The following is a 21,025-nucleotide window of genomic DNA, read 5'->3' as shown; positions in this document are numbered from 1 at the left end:
CGGGGGGCAATTGCTTTATAAAGTATTTTATTTAGCTTCCGTTTAGTTCAGATAGAGTTTTCTTTGCGGCATCTAACTTTTAAATAGATCATCATTATAAACGTTTTTAGCCCCTTTGTGTTCTCGGGGTTATCAATATCAATTACGTAGCTTATTAACTGTTTTGGGCGGGGTTCGGACTCGAGATGGATGGGAATGGATTGGATTGGATTCAATTGGGTTGCGTCTAACGTTTAAGCCTTGTGTTTAATTATGAGTGGACTTCAACTAACATTTATATTTAAATTTATATGTATATATAATATAATATGGAAATAACTTTAACGTTTTGCTTTTTGGTTTCATTATGCGATCGACCGATTCTTTCGCTCTCTCGCCGTCTCTCTCTCTCTCTCGCTCTCTCATTCTCTCTCTCCTCATTCTCCCTCGCTTGCCGTCTCTCTCTCTCTCTCGCTCGATTCGTCGTCTTGCTCCGATTCAAGTGCTAATTTAAAATATATGTTTATACGTGTATATATGTGTACGTGTCGCGTGAGTGGGTTTAACTTGAAGGCTGCGTGTGTCCTAGTGGGTGTGGACCGTAAACTGCTGGGAGATTCGCCAGGCTGCCAAGGTCTCCGATGGATCCTTGATCGATTTGTTCGGTAATGCGGTAAGTCGTTAATTTAATTGTTCATTTCGGGCAGGATGGACAGTGGGTTCGGTTCAACCCTCGTGGCTAGCCACCGACTCTAGGTCGCTGTTGTCCTCGCTGCCGGTGGCCTCGGTGGGTTCGCCCATGGCCACGCGTGCGTACTCGTCCGTATCAATGCTCTTACAGAAGTGTATGGCGTACTTGAGCTTCTCAAGAAGTACGGCCTGCAAACAAATGGTTCGCGATTAATTAGAATCAGTGTTGGACGCAATCGGTCGCCATTGTCTTTACCTTGCACGAGTAGCGGGGCATCTTGAGCAGAAAGAAGCAAGTGTAGCTCTCGGGCAGGAAGTGGTCAGGCGGATTCTTCTCGAGCACTTGCAGCACAAAGTCCCGGCCACGGAAGTCGGCAATGGTGCGCGGCAATCGGGTGCGACCCCAGACGAACCGCAGGAATAGAGAGCGCTCCTGAAAATGTTTAGTTTCAATTAAGATTGCTGCTGATGAGAAAGTATGGCACCGCCATATGGGACGCACCTGATTCGTGAACTCCTCCATCACCTCCCAGAACCAGGTGACCAGCGCCGAGCTCGGATCGAAGCCCTTATAGGTGGCCACCGACTTCAGCAGGCCCAGCGGAATGTCCGGCGAGCCGCAGACCATCGCCTGCAGCTCCGCGGCGGAGAAGAGCGAGAGCAAAGGCACTGGAATCACCTTGGACATGCCGTCCCGAACCGCCTTCACCTGCTCATCGAATTCGTGCAGACGGAATCCGAGCGCCAGGCGGACATACTCCGCCCGGTTCCTGGGCGAGATGTGCGTGTAGCGCGTGGACAGCGGCACCTCGTGCCCACGGGCCGAGGATGTCGAGAAGGGCAGCTCCAGCGCGGTGAACAGCTTCGGGTCGTCATCCATGTTGCGGATGCAGAGCAGTCCGGCCACGTAGTCGCGGTCCACTTCGGTAAGATCCGTGGGCCGTAGAACCTCGCCCGTCAATTGACGCCACACAGGCTCCGCCAAACTGAAATATTAGAACAAGGGAATTAGTGATCGGTTATTACTATCGGTTATCCCTCAACTCGACACTTACTTGATGCTCAGCGGGGATCCTGTACGCACGGCGATGCCCATGAGGACGCCAAGGAAGCGGAACATGTTCATCTGGAGTACCGAGGACAGGGTGGGGTCCAGCAGGAAGCAGTCGCGATTGGCTCCCGCCTCGCCGCGTCCGTTGGGCGTGTTGATCAGAAGCGGCACGCTGCCGTTCTGAAGCTCGTCGCACATCTCAGCGATGGATTCGCTGTATCCACCGCCGCAGTCGTCCACACTCTCGCCCACGAACTTCACCTTCCAGACGCGGTGCGGCAGAGCCAGCGCCTCCTGGGTGAGCAAGGGCAGCTTCTGCACCATCTGGCCAAATACGCTCTTCATCCCATCGATGCCGGCCAATCCGTTGCACCGATTGCGTGAGCGCTTTACCTGGATGCGATTTAGCTCGATGACGGGTCCGTGCTGCTTGTCCCGCACCATCGTCGTTTGGATGACCTTCCGGAAGGCAGCCTCCTTGATGTTGTACACGAGCACATCCTTCAGGGCGCCCAGACTCAAGTCGCCGGAGATGGGCAGCATGGCCAGGCAGGGACACACCAACTCCGAGAAGTGGTGCAGCAGGATAAGGCGGGCGTGCAGGGCCTCAGGCGCCAGATCGCGCACCAGGTCGTACTCCAGCGGTGGATTGGGCAGCGGACGCAGGCGTTCGCTCAGCTGCGATGTTGATAGGGCCAGCGTGTGGGCGGATCCGCAGGTGACCTTCACAATGTGCTTGCCCTGGAGAGCGGCTACCAGGCGCGGCCGCTGAATGGCTGTAACCGTGCCGTCGCCCAGTTGTCCTTCGTCGTTGTCGCCCCAGGTGTACACCTCGCCGGAGTCGCTGCAAGCGACGCAGTGCAGCGAGCCGGTGGCAATTGATATAATCTTTTTTCCCTGCAGAGCGGCCACCTTCTTGGGCCGGCGGACATGGTCAACGGATCCGTGGCCCAGGCGATGGAAGTCTCCTTTGCCCCAGGTGTACACCGCTCCGGATTTGGTGAGTGCCACCGAGAACTGCGATCCGCACTCCACCTTGACCACTCCCAGTCCGGCCAGACTCTCGATCTTGTACGGCAGCTTGCAGCCGTCGCTGCCGCCGCGTCCCAGTTTGCCGTAGTCGCCATCGCCCCAGCTCCACACATTGTCGTCGTCGGTGATGCACAGCGTCTGGGCATCTCCGGAGCCGCAGGCAATGTCGATGGCCCGATAGCCGAGCAGCGCCTCCACCAACTTGGGTCGCAGTTGGTCTTCGGAGTCGCCGTGCCCCAGTCGCCCATAGCGTCCTTTGCCCCAAGTGAGCACATGGCCACTGGCCGTGATCGCCGCTGAGTGAGCACTGCCGCAGGCAATGTCCGCCACGCTCATACCGTTGAGGTGCTCCACCAGCTTGGGACGGTCGTAGCTCATGCGGTTCCCGTGGCCCAGCTTTCCGTCCTCGCCCTCGCCCCAGGCGTACACCTCGCCTTCAGTGGTCAGTGCCAAGCAGTGTTTTCCGCCGGAGTTCACAGCAACCTTCTTGACGAACACGTGCTGCAGGGATCCCAGCAAAGTGGGAATGGCCCAGCTGTCGCTGCCACCGACGCCCAGTCGTCCTCCGGATCCGTATCCCGTGGCGAATAGTTTGCCATCGGGCGTCACCGCAAACAGGGATTGCTCTCCGCCGGCCAACTGAACTGGTCGAAGAAGGCTGAGCGCCTCGCACGGCGTTGGCGTCTTGATACGGCTGCCTTCCAGTCCGCCAAGCTGCCCGCGGTGGTTGTGGCCCCATCCGTATATGGTGCTGGCTCCACCCCAGCTGAGTGCCCAGTCGTCTGGTCTCCGGTTGAGCCACTGCAGCAGTTGGGCGTCGTGCGGAGCTTGAAACAGAGTGTGATCCTCGTGGAGCAGCGTGCTCGTGGACTCCAACTGATGGGCATGGCAGTGTAGATCCGGCTGCTCGCCTGTAATTCCCGGCGGTGGAGACACATTGCTGACCGTGCTGGACGACAGTGAAGTTGTGGAGTTCAGCATGGACGCTCCGGGCGATTGGCAGCCAGGATTGGCATTGGAGTTCGAGCTCGAACTGGGCAGCATTTCGGCAAACTTCTTGCGCACCTCCAGGCAAAATGCCCGCGGCAGCTCCGTGCGCCGTATTAGGGATTGGGCCACTCTTACGGCGATGCAGTATCGCTTGAACCAGGCCCACTTGTGCACGTCCCCAGTCGAGGAGATGGCACCCGGTGCTGCTGACGACGATGATGATGATGAAGTGGCAGGCAGTGCAGCATCCAGCTGCATGTCGCACGCCAGCGCAGCCAGGGTCTTAAAGTAGTCCGAGTGCATGAGATGTATGCCTCCGCGCACCTGTGGCTCCTCGTACTCGTACTGGCGCAACAGCTCCGGTATCAAGGGCTGGAGCAGCGTGGACAGCGATGGATCCTGTGGTCGAGGCGCTTGCTCCAGCAACAGTACGGCGTGCAGTTTGCGCAGCGACCATATCCTCTGGGCGGTGGTAAGGGCACCCAGTTGTGAGCAAGCTGCCAGGGCGGAGGCCAATCGGAGCAGCACACTCGGTTGTCGAGGGGCAAGTCGGGAGTCCAGCAGCGACATGACCAGTGCCATCGAAGGTTGCGACAACACGGCTCGGTCCGATCCACTCTCGCCCAGCGTGGCCGCCGGCATGATGGCGTGCACCCAGAAGCGCCAGCCCCATCCGTTTACCGAACTGTCCGAGGAGAATTTCCAGCGCAACTCGTCGCCCAGCACACGGATCTCCGGAGCCCAGTGGGCAAACTCGCGGCCCGAACGCATGGCCAGCACCCGACCAGTGCCGTCCATGATCACCAGGGGATCGTTACGCTTCTCGGTGCTGCACTGGCTATCGAACTCCAGGCGCAACATCTCCGCACCGGGGATGCGAACCACTCCGGTCACGTTCACGTTGTCCACGTAAGGGTGGCTGCTCTCCTGCATCACCGGTTTGGGCAACTTACCAAGGCAGTGGCGCGAGGTGCACAGGTCCTCCAGTTCCGTGATGCACGTCTCAAGGAGCATCGCAGCCACCGCCGGTGTCCCAGCTCCCAAAGAGATTAGGGTGTCGGCTATGGTCTGGGATGTGCTCGGTGGTCCACATCGTCCGCAAACTGCCAGTTTAAGCAGCTCTACCAGACTCTTTGCCTCCGGCTCACCCAGCAAGCCGCCGAAGTCGTCTAGGCCGTGGCAGTGGCTAATGTGGGAAAGCATCTCCTCCTGCTGCGTCATGGTGGCAGCCATTACGGACATGGCGCTGGCCGACATCCGAGAGTGCTTGTGCTGGGGCAAGGCACTGCTGGAGAGCGATCCCGACATAGACAGGGATCCAGTTAGGCTCTGAAAGGCGCTCAGTGGGCCGGCGCTAAGCGGTGGCAGAGTGTTAGCTCCGCCGGACATTCCTCCGGTCAGCGCATCAACAGCAGCCTCGGGACTATGCTCCTGCAGACCGGCATCCGTGGCATCGGCGGGCGCCTCTCCTCCACCCTGCGCAATCGTTTCCGCCAGTTGCAGCGGTGCTCCCATTATGGGCCCCCCTATTAGATGATCCTCCTCGCCTCCGACGGCACCCCGCTCCTTAAAGTTCACCTTGCTGTGGCTGGTAAGTGCGGCGACGATGAGCTGGCGGGCCTGCAGGATGCTCATGGCGCGCAGTACGTGACCCAGAGCCGCCTGCCGGGCGGCTGGTGTCTCTAGGGCCAGGCTTTCGCTCAGACTACTCTGGTTCAAGGGTTTGGCCTCCTGTTTCAGGGTTTGCATTGTCTCCGCTTCGTATATGCCCAGGCTACTGCCGCCCAGGGGGTCTCGAGTGCTGCTGAAGGGCACGGGTCCTCGCTTCTCCTCATCCGAGGATGCGTTGGGCAGTCCCCAAGCGATGGAGTGCGAACTGCCGCACGCAACGCGATTCACAAACACCGCATCCAATCCGATGACCAGAGCCGGCTTCTTGTTCACAAACGTGTTGCCACTGCCCTGTTGCCCGTGGTCGTTGTCGCCCCAGGCGTACACCTGGCCGGCATCCGTGACGGCCAGGCAGTGCAGGGCACCGACGGCCACGTGGATGACCCGTCGGCCACGAAGTCCTCCAATGGGCTGCGGCTTGCGCACGTGCTGATCTCCACCGTGGCCCAGACGGTAGTAGTCGCCTTTGCCCCAAGTCCACACTTCTCCGGCTCGCGTGAGTGCCAAGCTGAACTGGGCGCCACATTCGATCTGCACCACACCTATGCCCGAGAGCCGTTCGATCTCGTGAGGGGTGTCGGATCCCTCGCTGCCACCGCGTCCAAGCTTGCCGAAATCACCGTCGCCCCACGAGAACACGGCTCCGTCCTCCGTGAGGGCAAGGGTTTGTGCATCCCGACTTCCGCAGGCCACTTGAACGACCCTTCTGCCCGCCAACGCCGTCACCAACTTGGGCTTCAGCTGTGTGGTGTTGTCGCCGTGGCCCAAGCGGCCGTACTCACCCAGTCCCCAGGTGTAGAGCTCACCCTGGCTACTGATAGCCGCCGAGTGGGACGAGCCACAGGCCACATCGCGGATCTTCTTCGCTCGCAGCGCCTCCACCAATCGTGGTTTGTCCAGCGTTGTCCGGTTGCCGTGACCGAGCTTACCATCTTCGCCCTCGCCCCAGGAGAACACCTTTCCATCCAGCGTCAGGGCGAGCGCGTGCTTGCCGCCGGAGTGCACGGCCACCTTCTTGACCACATACTGACGCAGCACGGGCAGCTGGTGTGGTAGTGGCACATTGTGAGTCACCCCGAGGCCCAGGCGACCGTTTGTTCCCTCGCCGCATGCGTAAACCTTTCCGTCCTGGCTAACGATGAACAGGCTCTTGGATCCGCCTGCTATGTGGATGGGACGCAAACGACTAATGGTCTGCGAGAAGGTGGGCACCTTCACCTTCGAGCCTTTCAGCCCGCCAAGCTGTTCTTTGTCGTTGAGGCCCCACACCATTACGGTGCATGGTAGATCCTGCTCGGGCGCCGCTGCGGCTTCTTCGTGGGATGTGCTTACCGCTCCGGCTCCTGCTGTCGATCCAGGTCCCACTCCGGCGCTGTACTCGCTGGCCAGGAACTGTGCGTTAGCCAAGATGTGCTGGAGATCCGGTTGCTGGCGGCGACCTACGAACTTAATGCCGTGAATCTTGCACTGGATGCCGTTGTTCTGGCACTGCTTCACCACCACCTCCACCCAGGGGTAATACGTGGGCACCTGCTGCATGAGCAGCACCCGGCTAGCACCCGCTGGCACTGGGATCCATGTGTACTCCTTTAGGCTGTCGACGCAGTCGCCCACGCGGATCTCCAGCAGCGATGGCATGTGCGAGTGATCTTCGGGACTGACCTTCAGGGTCAGACTATGGACAAGGATGCGGTCGTGCAGCTCTAGGCGGATCCAATGACGGCAAGGTCCGCTGGAACAGCTCTGCCACGGCTGGTTACTGCCGTTAAGCAGATGTTTGGCTGCCGCCTCATTGGAGCTTACGGTCAACGAGCGAATGCATCTGGACCAATCCTCGATGAGATCGCTGGGCGGCATCTGGCTGCAGGAGTCTCCTAAAGAAGGAAGTGTGGCGGAGGTGGGCTGCGAGGCCACCAGTTCTACTTCGTTGATGTGACCCTGCCAGGCGGGCTGGTCCGGAAAGTCCACAGTGAGTTGTTTGCTGCGCACTGAGCTCACCACTCCAATGGCCGACGATCCCTGGCTTCTGCCCAGGCGCAGCGGGCACAGCATTCCGTAGCGCAGCGACGACGTGCGCAGCCTTACCCGTGCACCCACTGCGATGGGCGGAGGGCGTGGCTGGTGATGGGTCTGAGCAGCCTCCACCAGCTCGATATGCACAAAGCACACCCAGTAGGTGCTGCCGTGATTACGCCAGTCGACTTGAACGTTGAGATCATGAAGGCCTTCGGTGTCAACGATGAGCACGGTACCCATATCGCCTTGTTTGATCTCTTCAAAGTCCCGACAACAGCGCACCGTCATTCCCGGGCGAACTAGTCCCCGTACGTACAAGGCGTAGAGATCAGCAGTCTGGAAATCCTTGCGAGATTCAAACTTCACCGGTGGTGCGGGTCCACTGACGGCCATCGGTTGGCCCTCTACAGTGTCCGATGAAGTAGAGGACGAGGTTGTCGAATTCGAACTGGGACACTCATTGTCCGAATCTGCCTCTGGATCGTGAGACGATGCTGAAGACGCCAGTGGCAGCGTATCCTCTTCGATGGTGTTAGCACACACATCTGGATGTTCCAGGATCCACTGCACTATCTGCTCGGGGGTGGGCATTATCTCAGCTTGCAGCGACAGTTGCTTGAGGGCTAGTTCCACCGTGCGACGAGTGAATCCCATTTCCATTATCTGCCCAATTAGCTGGGCATCGGTGGCCGCCGCAGGCCACTTGGATTTCTGTTCCACTTGCTCCGACGGCTTCTGCTCCTTCCTTGCCACATTGTAGACAGGCACTCCGTGCACCATTGTCGGCTGAGGTGGCGAAGAAAGGGCGCGACCATTGGGAGGGACACCACCACCCTCGCTTAGCTCCTGGTGGGCCTGGGTAGCCAGAGATTGAATGCAGTTGAGGGCGGCTGTGGCCAGATCCATGTAACTATAGCAGGCCTTTACTGGGGACGCCTGCGTGGCTCGCAAAAGGATGCACTGTATCAACAGCTGAGGCTCCTGGCCACTTCCTGAGGACAACTGCTGGTCTTGCTCCCCAGGCTGTTGCGACTCCGCATCGCTTCGGTCCGGCTCATCTGGACTGGCGTATATGCTCCCTGGTGCTCGTTGCTTGAGGATGCGACGCAAAGCGACTTGGTGGCGATACAACACGCCGTTTGTGTGCAGCACCGCCATCTGAAGTTGCTGGGCGCGGAGCAGAGCTAAGTCCAGTCGACCATCGGCGCTACTGGGCAGTTCCCGGAGTTCCGGTGCTGGTCCATACAGTAGAACTGTCCAAGCGTTAAGCAACATCTCGTTCATAGGCAGACGGCTCAAGCTGAATACGGTGTGATCCAAGTGCGGCATCACCGCCGGCAGTTGCACCTTAACGAATCCCACGCCAGATCCCACACCTCCGGGCGCAAGGAGACAGCGGCCCTTGGGCGTGAAGCTTGCGATCACCATGTGGCTGCCTTCGTGGAAACAGTGTAGACCGACGCGTGGACGCAGATCGTGTCCACCCATGGCTCCGAGAACACCTAGCACAAAGACCTGTTCACTGTCCAGAGCCGTGGAGTGCGATTGCTCGGCTAGCAGCTCGGCGGCTACGCAAAGCTTTTGCGCCAGGAAGGAATTGATGACCGGGTTCCAGGAGGGCAGCGTGTGCAGACGCCGAAGTAGAGCGACGAGCTCCTCGGCCACGCTGCCCGAATGCGATGCGGTGAGCAAAACGCGTGCCTTGCCCTCGGCCGTGGGTAGCAGACTGGCATCGCCGGGGCAATGTAGCGCGATGCGTCCCAGGGTGGCAAACAACTGGTGGACCAAAGCGGGCATCCGCGGTTCCTCCTCAGCGCCCCACTGCGCCAGAATGAGCTGCAGCAGGCGCAGGCAGTGGAGCTGTCTGTACACACCCGCCTCGTTACCCGCCGGCTGCTCCAGCAGCGATAGATAGTGACTTAACCATCCCGGTGTGCTTAGCTCCAGGCAAAGCCGTGGGCAATCCCCTGAAAAAAGCACATTATTGTTAGCCACTTAAACTCAAATGGTTGTTTTACTACCACAAAGGACACATACCAGATATGGCTCGAATGAAGCCCAGGTTGAGCCATCCCAATGCATAGGAGATGTTTGACATCGATGGTTTGGGGTATATGATGGTCCGAAACATGCTGGTCATGCCACGCAAGGCGTCCTTATCCAGCTGAGCCCCGTGCAGTCCAGTTCCCACCGCCAGAATCTGAAGGAGCTTGGCGGCGCAGTGGCGTAGCAATTTCGATGGATGCGAGTCGCTAGTGGGCGAAGCTTCGCTCCCGGACACATCCTCTCGCTCAGGCTCCGTGGGTGAGGCGACGTTGAGAGCACTGTCGGCCAGCTGGAGATCGTACTGACCCTCCTTGCCCATGCGATACGAGTTGGTGGCTCCGGTGTACCATTCCACACGCACCCACCTGGAAAAGAAGATCAGTTAGTTGTGATATCTGGAAATAGAATCAGCGCCAGAACTTACCCGTCCTCGCCCACCTCACTAATGATGCGACCCTCGCCGGGTGGATTGCCATCCTGGTCACCCCATTTCCAGTCCGCTCCCCGCACAATTCTGGTGCCGATCTTCATAAGCTTTGCCAGATCGGGGCCGCTGAGCTGCGCCTTGCTCGACTTTTGTTTTAGCACGCTGTCTTCGTACAGGATACTCAGTTCTCCGTGCACCTGGCCACCGGTCGCGCCCTCTCCGCCCGTCTGCGCCAGCAGTCCAAGCACGGTGCCCAGGAGGCCGGAATTAATGAGGAAGCCTAGCTCGTTGGGGCCCAGCTCCTTGGCCAGCAGCCCGAACACGCTCAGGAGGAAGCGGGCGCGCGGCAGGCGCTTTAGGAGCACATAGGTTCCTAGATTGGTGCTGTCCTTGCCGCGGGCGTGGCCCTGCTGTTCTTGGTTAACCAGACGACGGAGCTCTCGCACCGCCCAGTCAAGGACACGAGATTGTGCCAGGAGTAGCCTGGCTTTCTGGTAGGCACTTATCATGTTCAGCTGACCGAGTACGTGCAAGGAGCTTCCGGATCCTGTAGATCCTCCTCCGGATGATGTGGATTTCAAGTGCAATCCAAGAAATCCGTTCAGCAGACTGTACTGTGCCGCATCCAGCAAGCCGTGCAGTTCAAGCAGTTGCTGGACAATCTGCAGACCGGCTAGCCTCAGTTGGTATCGCTGCATCTGGCAATACATGGCCCGTCGTGCCGTCTCCACGTCGCAGCTGTCCTGCAGGGCAAAGTCCACAATGTCCTGCATGAGTGCCGGGTCCAGCTCTCCCTCGCCATGGATCTGGCGTTCATTTAGTCGCCTTAACAGAGTTTCCTCTTCTTCCTGCTCCTCTAGCTCCTGTTTGGGCATGGACTGCGGTTTTTTCTCCTGCTCCTGCTGAATGGAGGCATTAAGCAGATCCTCCGGCTTGGCCGGCTGTCGTGAGGAGCGCAGCTCTTGAAGCAGCCGGCGCACAAGCATCTTAAAGCGCGGCGGGCGCTGCAAGATGGGCAGTCGGCGTAATCCACGCTGCTGGGGACTAATCGCTGGTCGCACCTCGTAGAGCAAGAAGCGCAGGCGCTCTAGAATTGGGGCACACACCTCCTTGTAACTGCGGTTCAGTTGCTGCCGTGTCCGAACCACTGACCACTTGGCCTGATGCACAAGCCTAATGATTTCCCCGAGCTGTCTTGGCGGCGGCACCTCTGTCTCCAATGCGTTTAGAACCAGACCACCGAGGTACTGGTGCCGGATGAGCACGGCGCTCAAGAGGCGCTCTAGCTCCTGGACGGGATGTTCCGTGGCAAACTCCTGATGCCACATCAAGTTGTGTGCCTTACAGTATCGCTCGGTGAGCGCCAGCCAAGCAGCCACTGGGGGTTCCGAAACGCGGGCCTCTGCTAGGCCGCTGATGAAAGCATCTGCACGCAGCTGCAACTGGGATTTGCCTCGACCCGGAGCCAGCTGCTGTTGCATTGGCAATGGAGGCGGTAGTTCCGTGGGCGTGTTACCCGCTGTGCTGTGACAACTGTGGCTGCTGCGCGCCTCGCCCTTTTCCTCGTCGAAGGGATTGCTCGGCTGGAGGAGCTGTAGCCCACCGCTTAGCAGGCTTGACTTGTCCAGCTGACGACACTGCAATTCCGCTGGCTGCAGTGCCGGTCCGCTGCACATCAGATTGGCCACCAAGCCGAGCAACTGCGCCAAGGCGCATTCCGAGCTAAAGTGAGTCAGACGACTGGGTCCAGGCGCCGATGACTGAATAGGATTGAAACATTCGATTGGTCAGGGAATATAAAACATAGATTCAAATCTCACCTTCTCTTCGGTGCTAGCCTGAACCATGTACTTGCCCAGCTTGTGGTGCTCAAGGATGTGCTCCATAGCGGTTCTGTGCACCTGACTGCTCATCTCGGCCGTAAGATCCTTGCCCAATCCCGAGTCCAAAACGCTTCGTAGTGTTTCCGACTCACAGCTATTATACAAATGATAAACGACAAGTGAGTCTGCAATTATGACGAAGATAGCTCTGCAAGTTTACTTACTTGTATCCGCTTAAATCGCAAACGTAACCGGCCAGAATGATGCAACGACTTCCATCGAGCAATAGATTTTCCATGTCCGCACGGCGCACATAGTGCGTTTCGGGATCAGCCGGCGGAGGACCGCCTTTGGGTCCCCCTCGACAAATGATGCCTGGCCAGCCCATGTCGTCGCCGTCTCGCAATTCTCCTTCCCCAAGCGCTCGATTGAGTCTGTCGAGGACGCGAAGCAGTGGCAGAAAGAGGCGGGCCCAACGCAGGCCACCCAGACACTGAGGTCGATCGCGCTTGAGGAGCAATAAGCCCACCAGCAACTCGTTCAGCAAAGCGTCCGAAATATCCGCCTGGAGGACGCGGCCGAGATGGCCAACCATCTGACCAAAGGAATTTTCACCCGGCTCCCGACATTGCAACGCCAATTCGTGGGCCTTTTGTAATGTGGCAACGCAGGCGGGGATTAGCGCGTGCATGTATTGCAACAACAGCGCCTCGGCGCCAGTTGTTTCCTCCTCGGGCTGCGCCTGGTGGATGTGGGACAGCAGCAAGCGCTGGAAGCGATGGAGCAGACTCAAGCTAGGACTGGTGCTCGGCTCCTGGTGCTGCTGCTCGCGCTCCTCCTCCTCCTTTTCCTGCTGCTTGCCCAGCGTGGGAGACAGTCGGGTTTGGGACAGTGCGGCATTGTTGCTCAGCAGTCGCGTGATCAGCTGCAGCAATGGCAAGTGGACTCCGTCGCCGCAGTCCGCGGAGCAGGAGCTGCTCTCCAGACGGATAGCGTGCTGCAGCGCCGACTCTAGGCCGCCTTCGGCCATCAGGGAGCTGACTAGAAGGTCCGTCATGAAGCGATGACCAGCGGACGACGCCTGTCCGGGTTCTGAAGGCAGCAGCGAAGTGAGTGTCTGGGCACGCTCCGCTGCTGTGGGCAGCAGGACACTCCATCCGTCCTAAGGTAAAAGATCAATGAAAAGTATTAGTACGAAGCACATGAGATGTGCTCAACTTATGTATGTACCTGCAGTGCCTGTTGTGCGGCCACTTGTATTGTGCGTAGCACTTGACTGCCGCCGGCCAACCCGAGGATTCGAGTCTTAAGGCTGCAGAGAAGGCGACTGCCACTGGCTAGGCCCACCTGGCGCGGTTCTACCCCGTTGGCAATGAGGGCGAGCAGCTGCAGGCGGAACAGATTTAGGCAGGCCACGGCGATGCACTCGCTCTCCTGGTTCGGCGTTTGTCGGTTGTCCTGGCTGCTGCACATGCCCAGCAGCTGGTCTAGCAGACGGAATGTGGGCTCGCCCAAGTCAACGACGAAGGGGGCGCGCCGCGGTACGCCCTGGTGGGAGCTCTGCGTCCACACAAGACTCTGGGCACTGGTACAGGCGATTCCGCTGGCCGGAAACGTGGGTAATGACACAAGAATGGGCGTTCGCAGTAAAGGCTCGCTGGACACGGAGGCTGGACAGATTTGCTGGCTATCGTTGCGACCCCATCCGAATACCTCCCCGCTGCTAGAGAGCGCCAGGCAATGTGCCACGCTCACGGCCACGTCCACAATGCGTTTGTGCTGCAGGAAAAACCAAAAGTTATGACAGGATGTGAGGATAACGGGGTAGCTGGCGGTAGCTTACCTGCAAGCTGCTAACCAGACGCGGAACACTGCATCCTTGGACACTGCGCTCCACCAACTGGTGGCCCAAACAGGTGGCCTTGCCCCACGTATACAGCTGACCCTCGCTGCTCAGGGCCACCGAGAACTGGGAGCCCGCAAAGACGCGCTGCACCCGGGGTAGCGATTCCACAAGGATCGGCTGCAGGCTGCCGTTGCAGTTGCCATTGCCCAGCTTGCCGTAGTCACCGTCGCCCCAGGCGAACACCAGTCCCTCGGATGTGAGGGCCAGCGAGTGGGCGTCGCCGCTGCCCAGGGCCACGTCAACCACCATGTGGTCGGATAGGGCCACCACCAGGGTGGGCAGGCTGCGATCGTCGCTGTTCCCGTGGCCCAGCCGAGCATAGGTGCCGCGTCCCCAGGTCAGCAGGTTGCCGCCGCAGGTGATGGCTGCGCTGTACGAGCAGCCGCAGTAGACCGACTGTACACAGTGCTGCTCCAGGGCAGCGATCTTGGTGGGAACGGCTCGGGCGTGGGTGTCGCCATGACCCAGGCGGTGATCTTCGCCGGTGCCCCAGGAGTAGGCGTTGTCTGCAACGAATTGGAAAAAAGGGCATCAGGTTTATAACTCCTATTATTCTAAAGTTAAGTTAACACACACAGCCTTCACCAACCAAAATGCTTGATCTGCAGCAGCGAGGCGGATAGAAACCACTCGACGGGTACCTTCGCGTGCCCGACATACAGAACGAGCCTAAAATAAGCTATAATGCACGCCCATACTAACGTAATCCAGCTCAGATCATACTCCTAGGTCAGACTGAGGCTAAGCGCAATATAGACATCGTGCTCTTAAGCGAACCTTGGAGACGGCAGAGAAGAACAGCCGGGCCAGCATGGGACACCAGGAAGAGGCAGTACCCACCAGGTCGAGCTCACGGCATAGCGGCTGCCAAGGCGCGGTCGCTGCAGGATAGCGTAGACAGTGATTCCTGGTGCCTCGCCTATAAGCAGATGTAACCCCATCTGAAACTGGGGTCCTGGCTAATATTGCAGACCACACCAATGCAGACCACACTATGACGACCAACAGAAGTAGCCCCTGCCTCAGATTTCCCGTGCGTCACAGATTTCGAAGTCGTCGAGGCAATGCCTTTTGGACGGAATCTTTTCAACGAGGCGGAAAAGCCAGAACCTAGTCCTGTTGCCGAAATGGACCAGCACATGCTGCAAACAGCTACCGCCCTCTTTACCTACTGGATATAGTTGGAAAACTGTCCGAACATATCCTTAATACTCGTATAGAGGCAATCACCGAGAGCATTAACGGGCAGTTCTACTAAGCAGGAAGTAGGAAAAAGGTGGAGAATATGCTAGTCTCTGTCCCAAGAGTCCCTAAAGTACTTGGGTGTTATGATAGACCCCAGACTATCGTTCAAGGACCACGCAAGTTACGCCAGCAAGATGGCAGCAATAACAGCTTCTTCATTGGCTAGACTCATGCCCAACGTCGGTGGATATATCCGGCCACGAATCTGCTGGTGGCGGTAGCAAAGGCTTTGCTGTGACCTGGCTTCACATCCTGCTCATCGAAGTCATACCTTGACTGACAGTCCCGGTGAGCGTGCAAGGACTGAAGAGCACACGGAGGTTTTTGTTTTAGCAGATAGGAATAATTATACTAGGGATTATGAATCGTGCATGCCACCTACGGACGGTAGGTGGTATCTTTAGAAGATTTTAATTTTCCTACCGTAAGTTCAATAATAAAAAAAAATACGCTGAAAAGCGTGCTACACTTTTTATTAAATCTCTGGAAGTCCCAACATTTTAATATAATATGTACGATAACCAATATAATGGCTGTAAAACGAACTAGCAGTGAAGACGAACAGCAATGATAATTTTTTTCAATTTAGAAATTCACTTACGGTTGCTGTCAATGGCCAGAAAGTGACGACCTTCACAGTGGCCAGCGATGCTGATGAACACATCGTGGGCGACCTCCTCCATGGGTAGCGGTTCCGCTTCCGGTTTGGCCAGGCGCCAGGTGTACAGCTTACCCTCCTGGCTAAGGATAAGCATCTGCGTCTCGCAGCAGGCCACCTGCTTAATCTGAAAGCGGCAGCTAAGCGTGGGCACGCCCGCAGACTCTCCACTCCAGCTGAGCGTCGGCTCAGCGCTGAATCCCTGCTGATCCTTGGAGAGCGATGGCCAGCCCAAGGCGTAGATCCGCTGCTGAGGAGCTGAACTGGATGATGCGGCGGTTGCTTGTCCACCGCGGAGCAGGCAGCGCGGCATCAGCGGCTGCACCATGCGGTCCAGGTGAGAAATGATCACGACTGCGGCGCGACGAAGGTCCACAATGGCCGCACTGCTCTTGGGTAGCGAGAGAAAGCGAAGGAAGGTCTCCGTGGCACTGGCCACTGGAGCAGGTTCTCCGCCGGCGATTCCACCTCCCTTGGCCGTGGCTCCAATCTTCTGGTAGCGCAGCAGGATGCGCTGCAGCGGGGCGCCCGTCTTGCGTGGCATGTCCCGATTGTCGTTGCCCGCACGGTCCTTCTCCCATAGCAACAACAGCAGAACGACACACTCGAGCGTGGCGGCCAGGGTGCCCTTCTGCACGCCCAGCTCCAGCAGAAGGCACAGCGCTGTGTGGCGGTCGTTTAGTGGTGCGGTGCAGCGATTGCCCATCGGATCACCGAGCGCCACCAGACGCAGGAACTTGATGGAGCGCTCCATAACCTCCAGCCAGAGCGAGGAGACGACGGCTGCCTCGAACAGCGTGGCCTCAGGCAGTTCCTGCAGAGAAGCCAGCGCCTCGCTTAGCAGCTCGCTGCACATTTCCGTGTCCTCACCGGAGCGCCAGGCGCGTCGCAGGAAGGCGAAGCTGAAGTTCAGTGCGGCGTGGGTGGCTACGCGTGCCAAGCCGAGAGCTCCATGCTCCGCCTGCTGTTCCGCCGGCTGTGACTCCACTGCAGCATTGGCGGTTGTGGCGGCAATGGTGGTGTTGGCGGTGGTGACACTGGCCACCGCCTGTGCGCTTGTCGTGGACTTGCGTTCCCGTTCCCTCTCCCTTTTCAGGGCCACGAAGTAGCGCTCGTAGATGAAGAGTTGCTGGCGAAGATGCTGGGCAGAGAGACAGTTGCCGGCTGCGCGTAGAGCTAGCTCCTGCAGCTCCGAGATCATAGAACGCTGGCAATCCAAACGCGCCTGCTGCGAAGGTGGCTGGCTCCAGAGCCAGCCGCTCAGAACCATGTCGGTGGCCTGGCTAAGATGGGCTGCTTGCTGGGCGGCAGCTTGGGTGGTAAGCTTTTTGATGGCCGTGTCCGAGTCCAGAGGCCGACAGCCGTCGCAATTGCAGGCGGAGAGAGGACCGCAGTACTCCGGCTGGCAGCAGGAGCACTTGAGCTGCTGAGCGCCGCAGTAGTGCTTGCCATCGTCGCCCAGGTAGGATAGTTGTCCGCGGGCATTTAGGAGCGGCGCGGTAGGCGACGAGACCAGCTCGCAGTCCTGGATCAGATGGTTCCACAGTACGGCGCCGTCGGCGGCGTTGCGCAGGGAGGCGATGAGATCGGCGCGCAGCCACTTGGCGTCCAGAAAGGGCAGCGGGCGCAGGTAGAGATCGGGCGAATGGCTGGGCGGTGCTGCTGATCCGGAACCTGATCCCGATCCAGATCCTGCTGCGGAGCCTGCTCCTGCCGCTGCTCCACTGGCACCTCCACCCCCTCCTACTCCAACTCCAGCGGAGACTGGTGCTGCAGAAGCGGTCTGGCTGGACCCAGCACCCTGGCCACTGGATCCGGCTCCTCCGCTCGCCTGGCGGTTGAACATGTTTGTGTTTTCGTGTTGCCTTCCCTAGTGCTCCACCGCCGAAGTCAGGCTAGAAACGAGCTCGACCACAACCACAACAACGACAATGGCATGGCACAGTTACCCCTTCAAGGGGGGTGTGGTGGTGGGTTGGAGCGCGGGTGGGGGCGGGGGCGAAGGCGGGTCAATGTCGTCACTGGCACACACACTAAGCACACGCACACGCGCGCAAGCACACACACAACTGCAATCGGGCGTCCAGGATCAGGATAATTCGTTGTTATCCTTGTCCGCACTGCTCATTTCGTTGTTCCGCTCGGAGTTAGTTATGACATCCTGACTTTTCCACCCGCACTTGAACTCTCCGTTTTCCGCGCTTGCTGCTTTCGGGTCACAATTGGAAGTGCCAGTTACCAGTACAATGCAATTTGAAATCAAGGAATTATTTTAAAATGAAATAAAATTGTTTGATGGCAATCGATATCAGGGGGAGGTGCAAACTGACTGAGCTATCAAGTAATCGATATCAGGGGGTCGAGCCATCGATATGTTTTGCCTTTCGATAGCTCTTCAGTGTTCTTAAGTCACAGGCTTGTGTCACGGATTAAAACCCAGTACAGTGGAAGCTGGCTATTAGAAAACGTTAAGCCAAACTCATAATGAGTTCCCTAAAATTCTGTAAATTTGTAATTTTTAAACATTAGCCTAAAATGTACTTGATTCTAAAATCATTTACAATATCATTCGGTTATATTACTCTTTCGTAACGCAAAAAAAGAGAACGCACATAACAAATTATTGAATACTTTTATTGTACTATTACGGTCGTTTTATTGCTAAAAGTATTGCATTTCAATTTACGTGACGGTGTGTACAGAATTAACTTTATAAATTGTTGAAACTCAACAAAGCAATACTATATTCTGTAATTTCCGAATATTTCTATTGGAGCTATCCAATCCGTATATTGAAAAAATCACTTTCGCAAATAGGATGTTTAGGAGTATACATATAAAGTACAGATTCTACAGATAATAAGAAAATAATATTTAAAATAAGTATAATTCTCGGACATGTAACGGTGCGTTCAGGCCAGGGTGACCAGTTCGTCGTGGCGACTATCGGTATTCTGGGCGAGCAAGTCAGCGGGCACACTGCGCTGCTGTGTCAAAACGAAACTGGAAAAAATCTGATTGAGTTTTCAGCGGACTTGGATCAATCCTTCCAATCCCCAAGAAATCGGGAGCAGACGGCCAGGATGACGTCGCGCAACCTGACGGAGGTGTTCGTCATCATGCGCAACAATGCGTCCAAGAACCGGAATCACTACGACGATCGGGTGAGTGCGTCTCCGTCTGGGGTCTTCACTGTTATCATCAACTAACATATGTTTTGCGTTTCTCCGTCTTCCAGAGGGGCAGCGATGCGGAGCGCCTTCTAAAGCACTCGGTGCGCGAGGCGGAGGAGGGACTGGAGCTGCAGGACGACTACGGCACGCCGCCCGCCTGGCTGGACAAGTTCGAGGAGGCGCAGTACACCATGTCTAAGTGGGTAAACAAACAGTAGTCCATGCGCAGGGTTCAACTTCACTCCCATCACTCGTTTGCAGGATCAAGCCTAAGCTGGATGAACTGGGCTCCCTGCACGCACGCCACCTCCTGCGACCCGCCTTCGATGATCAGCGGGACGACGAGTGCGACATCGAGGTGCTCAGCCAAATCGTCTCCAAGCTGATCACCTCCACGCACCGGCACATCCAGTGCGTGCGCAGCAGCATCGGCGTGGGCAGCAAGATGGAGCAGTGCCTGACGGTCAACGCGGTACACTGCGCCCTGCTCCAGCTGCAGGAGCTGACGGTGAAGTTCCGTGCCAGCCAGAATGCCTACCTGCTTCAGCTGAACTCCCGCGAGGAGCGCTCGCAGAAGTACTTCGACGACGGCGGCGGCGCTGGCGCTGGAGACGTCTTCACAAACGTGGAGCTGGGCGAGCAGAGCGCCGAGAACTTCGTCGACTCCTTCGACAACTTTCTGCAGCCGCCGGCGGAGGGCAAGTCCGGCAACGGCTATCTGTTCGAGGACGACGAGCAGGCCATCGACGATCACTTCCAAAGGCCGCCGGCCAGCCGGATGACCCAACAGCAGCTGCTGCTCTTCGAGGAGGAGAACACGCGGGTGGCGCAGCACCGCGAGCAGGAGGTGACCAAGATAGTCAAGTCCATCTACGACCTGAACGACATCTTCAAGGACCTGGGCCACATGGTCCAGGAGCAGGGCACTGTGCTCGACCGCATCGACTACAACGTGGAGCAGACGCAGACGCGCGTCTCGGAGGGATTGCGCCAGCTGCACAAGGCGGAAATGTATCAGCGCAAGAACCGCAAGATGTGCGTCATTCTCGTCCTGGCGGCGGTCACATTCTTCATGCTGCTGCTGCTCATCCTGACCAAGCTCTAGTTGCCCACGCGCCTCCAGTGGGCCGACCTCATTCCCGTCATTCGCTGTGTGTGTTTGTGTATATTGTAAATGTTTGAATACATGTTATTATATTTATTATTTATTGCTAATGCTAAAAAAAAAACCGCAACTACTCCCTCTCAAGTCGAACTCCACTCCAGTCCAGTCCACTCCAGTCCGCTCTCCCAATCACATGCGCTCCGAGAGGCGCGAGGCGACTGCCCGCAGGTTGCCATACACCTTGCTGGGCGGCGAGCCGAGGATTAGGTTGCAGACGGCCCGGCGCGCAAGCTGAATGTTCTGGTAGCTGCCCAGGATGTGGATCTTGCTATCGGCTAGCACGATGCGGGTCTTGGTCACGTTCTCGATGGTGAATTTGGTGCGGCCGCCCTTGCCGGCGAGGCGGCCGATGGCGCGAGACTGGTGGTCGCCGCGCAGCGTCTTCACGTCCTTGATTTCGAACGACTCGACGAACAGGTCCTCCAGACGCAGCAGGGCCAGGGCGTCGTCCACCTCGAAGCCGCAGAGAAAGGCGCGCACGAAGTCGGCGCCGCGCTGCAGGTTGGCTATGTCCGGCGTCTCGGGGCCCACACGCAGCTCCACCTGGCGCGCCTTCATGTTGAAGCGGATCTGCAGCTTCATGTGCTCCACCACGGGCGTAAAGATCTTCATCCAGTGCTCCTTGAGCGAGGAGTACCTGTGTGGCGGCACGGATACCTTGCGCAGCTCGCTTCTGGCCCGCTTTGCCTTGGGCGGCGCCGATGCTCGCGAAGATCCCAGCACCTGGCCCTCAATGCCGGTCGCCTCGTCCACCTGCATCTCCACGTCCTGCTGCCCGCCTCCGCTGGCTCCGCGCTTCGTCGCTCTCTTCGCCGGCTCGAATGCGTCTGCTCTGATGTTCTCTGCCTCCATGGTGCAATCTGTTGTGCTTTTACTGCGTTGTTTCCAATAATTTCTCAATCCAGCTGCTTTGTCTGCTCCACGTGCTCAGTGTGACCGCGCTCGAATCTGAGATTTCAAATACATCTGTAGCTGAATACCACACCACTGAATTTCGACGAAAATACCAATGCGTATGTACAATTCTACACTGGCTAAAAAGTATGTAGAATGTAGAATTCCGAAATATAATACGCCTGAATTCTTGATAAGAAACATCATTGGATTTGAAGGCTGATTGAAGTGCGAATTCATATTTGATCACTCATTGAAT

At 57.6% G+C, this 21,025-nt stretch overlaps 3 protein-coding genes across 3 annotated transcripts, besides 1 other annotated feature; 1 reads left to right on the top strand and 2 right to left on the bottom strand.

Annotated features, from left to right (window-relative positions):
* Nucleotides 1-12: 12 nt before the first annotated feature.
* On the bottom strand, nucleotides 13-17,865 carry HERC2 (HECT and RLD domain containing protein 2). The gene is made up of 11 exons (NM_134544.3): nucleotides 15,478-17,865; nucleotides 13,569-14,137; nucleotides 12,956-13,504; nucleotides 11,950-12,887; nucleotides 11,723-11,879; nucleotides 9,900-11,662; nucleotides 9,467-9,840; nucleotides 1,725-9,396; nucleotides 1,172-1,655; nucleotides 926-1,102; nucleotides 13-858 (listed from the first exon to the last, which is right to left on the bottom strand). Exons 1-11 carry the CDS (start codon nucleotides 17,378-17,380, stop codon nucleotides 706-708), a joined length of 14,739 nt encoding a protein of 4,912 aa, NP_608388.2. The 5' UTR covers nucleotides 17,381-17,865; the 3' UTR covers nucleotides 13-705.
* Nucleotides 14,219-15,323: a mobile genetic element.
* Nucleotides 17,866-18,508: 643 nt separating the features above from the next.
* Syx16 (Syntaxin 16) lies at nucleotides 18,509-19,926 on the top strand. The gene is made up of 3 exons (NM_078696.3): nucleotides 18,509-18,698; nucleotides 18,773-18,906; nucleotides 18,969-19,926. The coding sequence occupies exons 1-3, from the start codon at nucleotides 18,618-18,620 to the stop codon at nucleotides 19,810-19,812; spliced, it is 1,059 nt and encodes a 352-aa protein (NP_523420.1). The 5' UTR covers nucleotides 18,509-18,617; the 3' UTR covers nucleotides 19,813-19,926.
* Nucleotides 19,859-20,813, bottom strand: l(1)G0004 (lethal (1) G0004). Its single transcript, NM_134543.3, has one exon. It carries the CDS (start codon nucleotides 20,722-20,724, stop codon nucleotides 20,002-20,004), a length of 723 nt encoding a protein of 240 aa, NP_608387.1. The 5' UTR covers nucleotides 20,725-20,813; the 3' UTR covers nucleotides 19,859-20,001.
* Between the last annotated feature and the right edge of the window lie 212 nt (nucleotides 20,814-21,025).

Source organism: Drosophila melanogaster, chromosome X (assembly GCF_000001215.4).
Source record: "Drosophila melanogaster chromosome X".
Taxonomy (NCBI): Eukaryota; Metazoa; Arthropoda; class Insecta; order Diptera; family Drosophilidae; genus Drosophila; species Drosophila melanogaster.
The sequence above is the reverse complement of the archived record's forward strand: the minus strand, read 5'-3'. Positions and strand labels throughout refer to the sequence as shown.

What these genes read in the sequence shown, in the direction of transcription:
- HERC2 (NM_134544.3), bottom strand. Translation starts at nt 17,380, where the DNA reads ATGTTCAACCGCCAGGCGAGCGGAGGAGCCGGATCCAGTGGCCAGGGT. An exon ending in AGGCTAGCACCGAAGAGAAG is followed by an intron (nt 11,663 to 11,722) that starts GTGAGATTTGAA and finishes AATCCTATTCAG; the next exon opens with TCATCGGCGCCTGGACCCAG. An exon ending in GGATCCCCGCTGAGCATCAA is followed by an intron (nt 1,656 to 1,724) that starts GTAAGTGTCGAG and finishes CTAATATTTCAG; the next exon opens with TTTGGCGGAGCCTGTGTGGC.
- Syx16 (NM_078696.3), top strand. Translation starts at nt 18,618, where the DNA reads ATGACGTCGCGCAACCTGACGGAGGTGTTCGTCATCATGCGCAACAAT. An exon ending in GGAATCACTACGACGATCGG is followed by an intron (nt 18,699 to 18,772) that starts GTGAGTGCGTCT and finishes TCCGTCTTCCAG; the next exon opens with AGGGGCAGCGATGCGGAGCG. An exon ending in GCGCAGTACACCATGTCTAA is followed by an intron (nt 18,907 to 18,968) that starts GTGGGTAAACAA and finishes ACTCGTTTGCAG; the next exon opens with GATCAAGCCTAAGCTGGATG.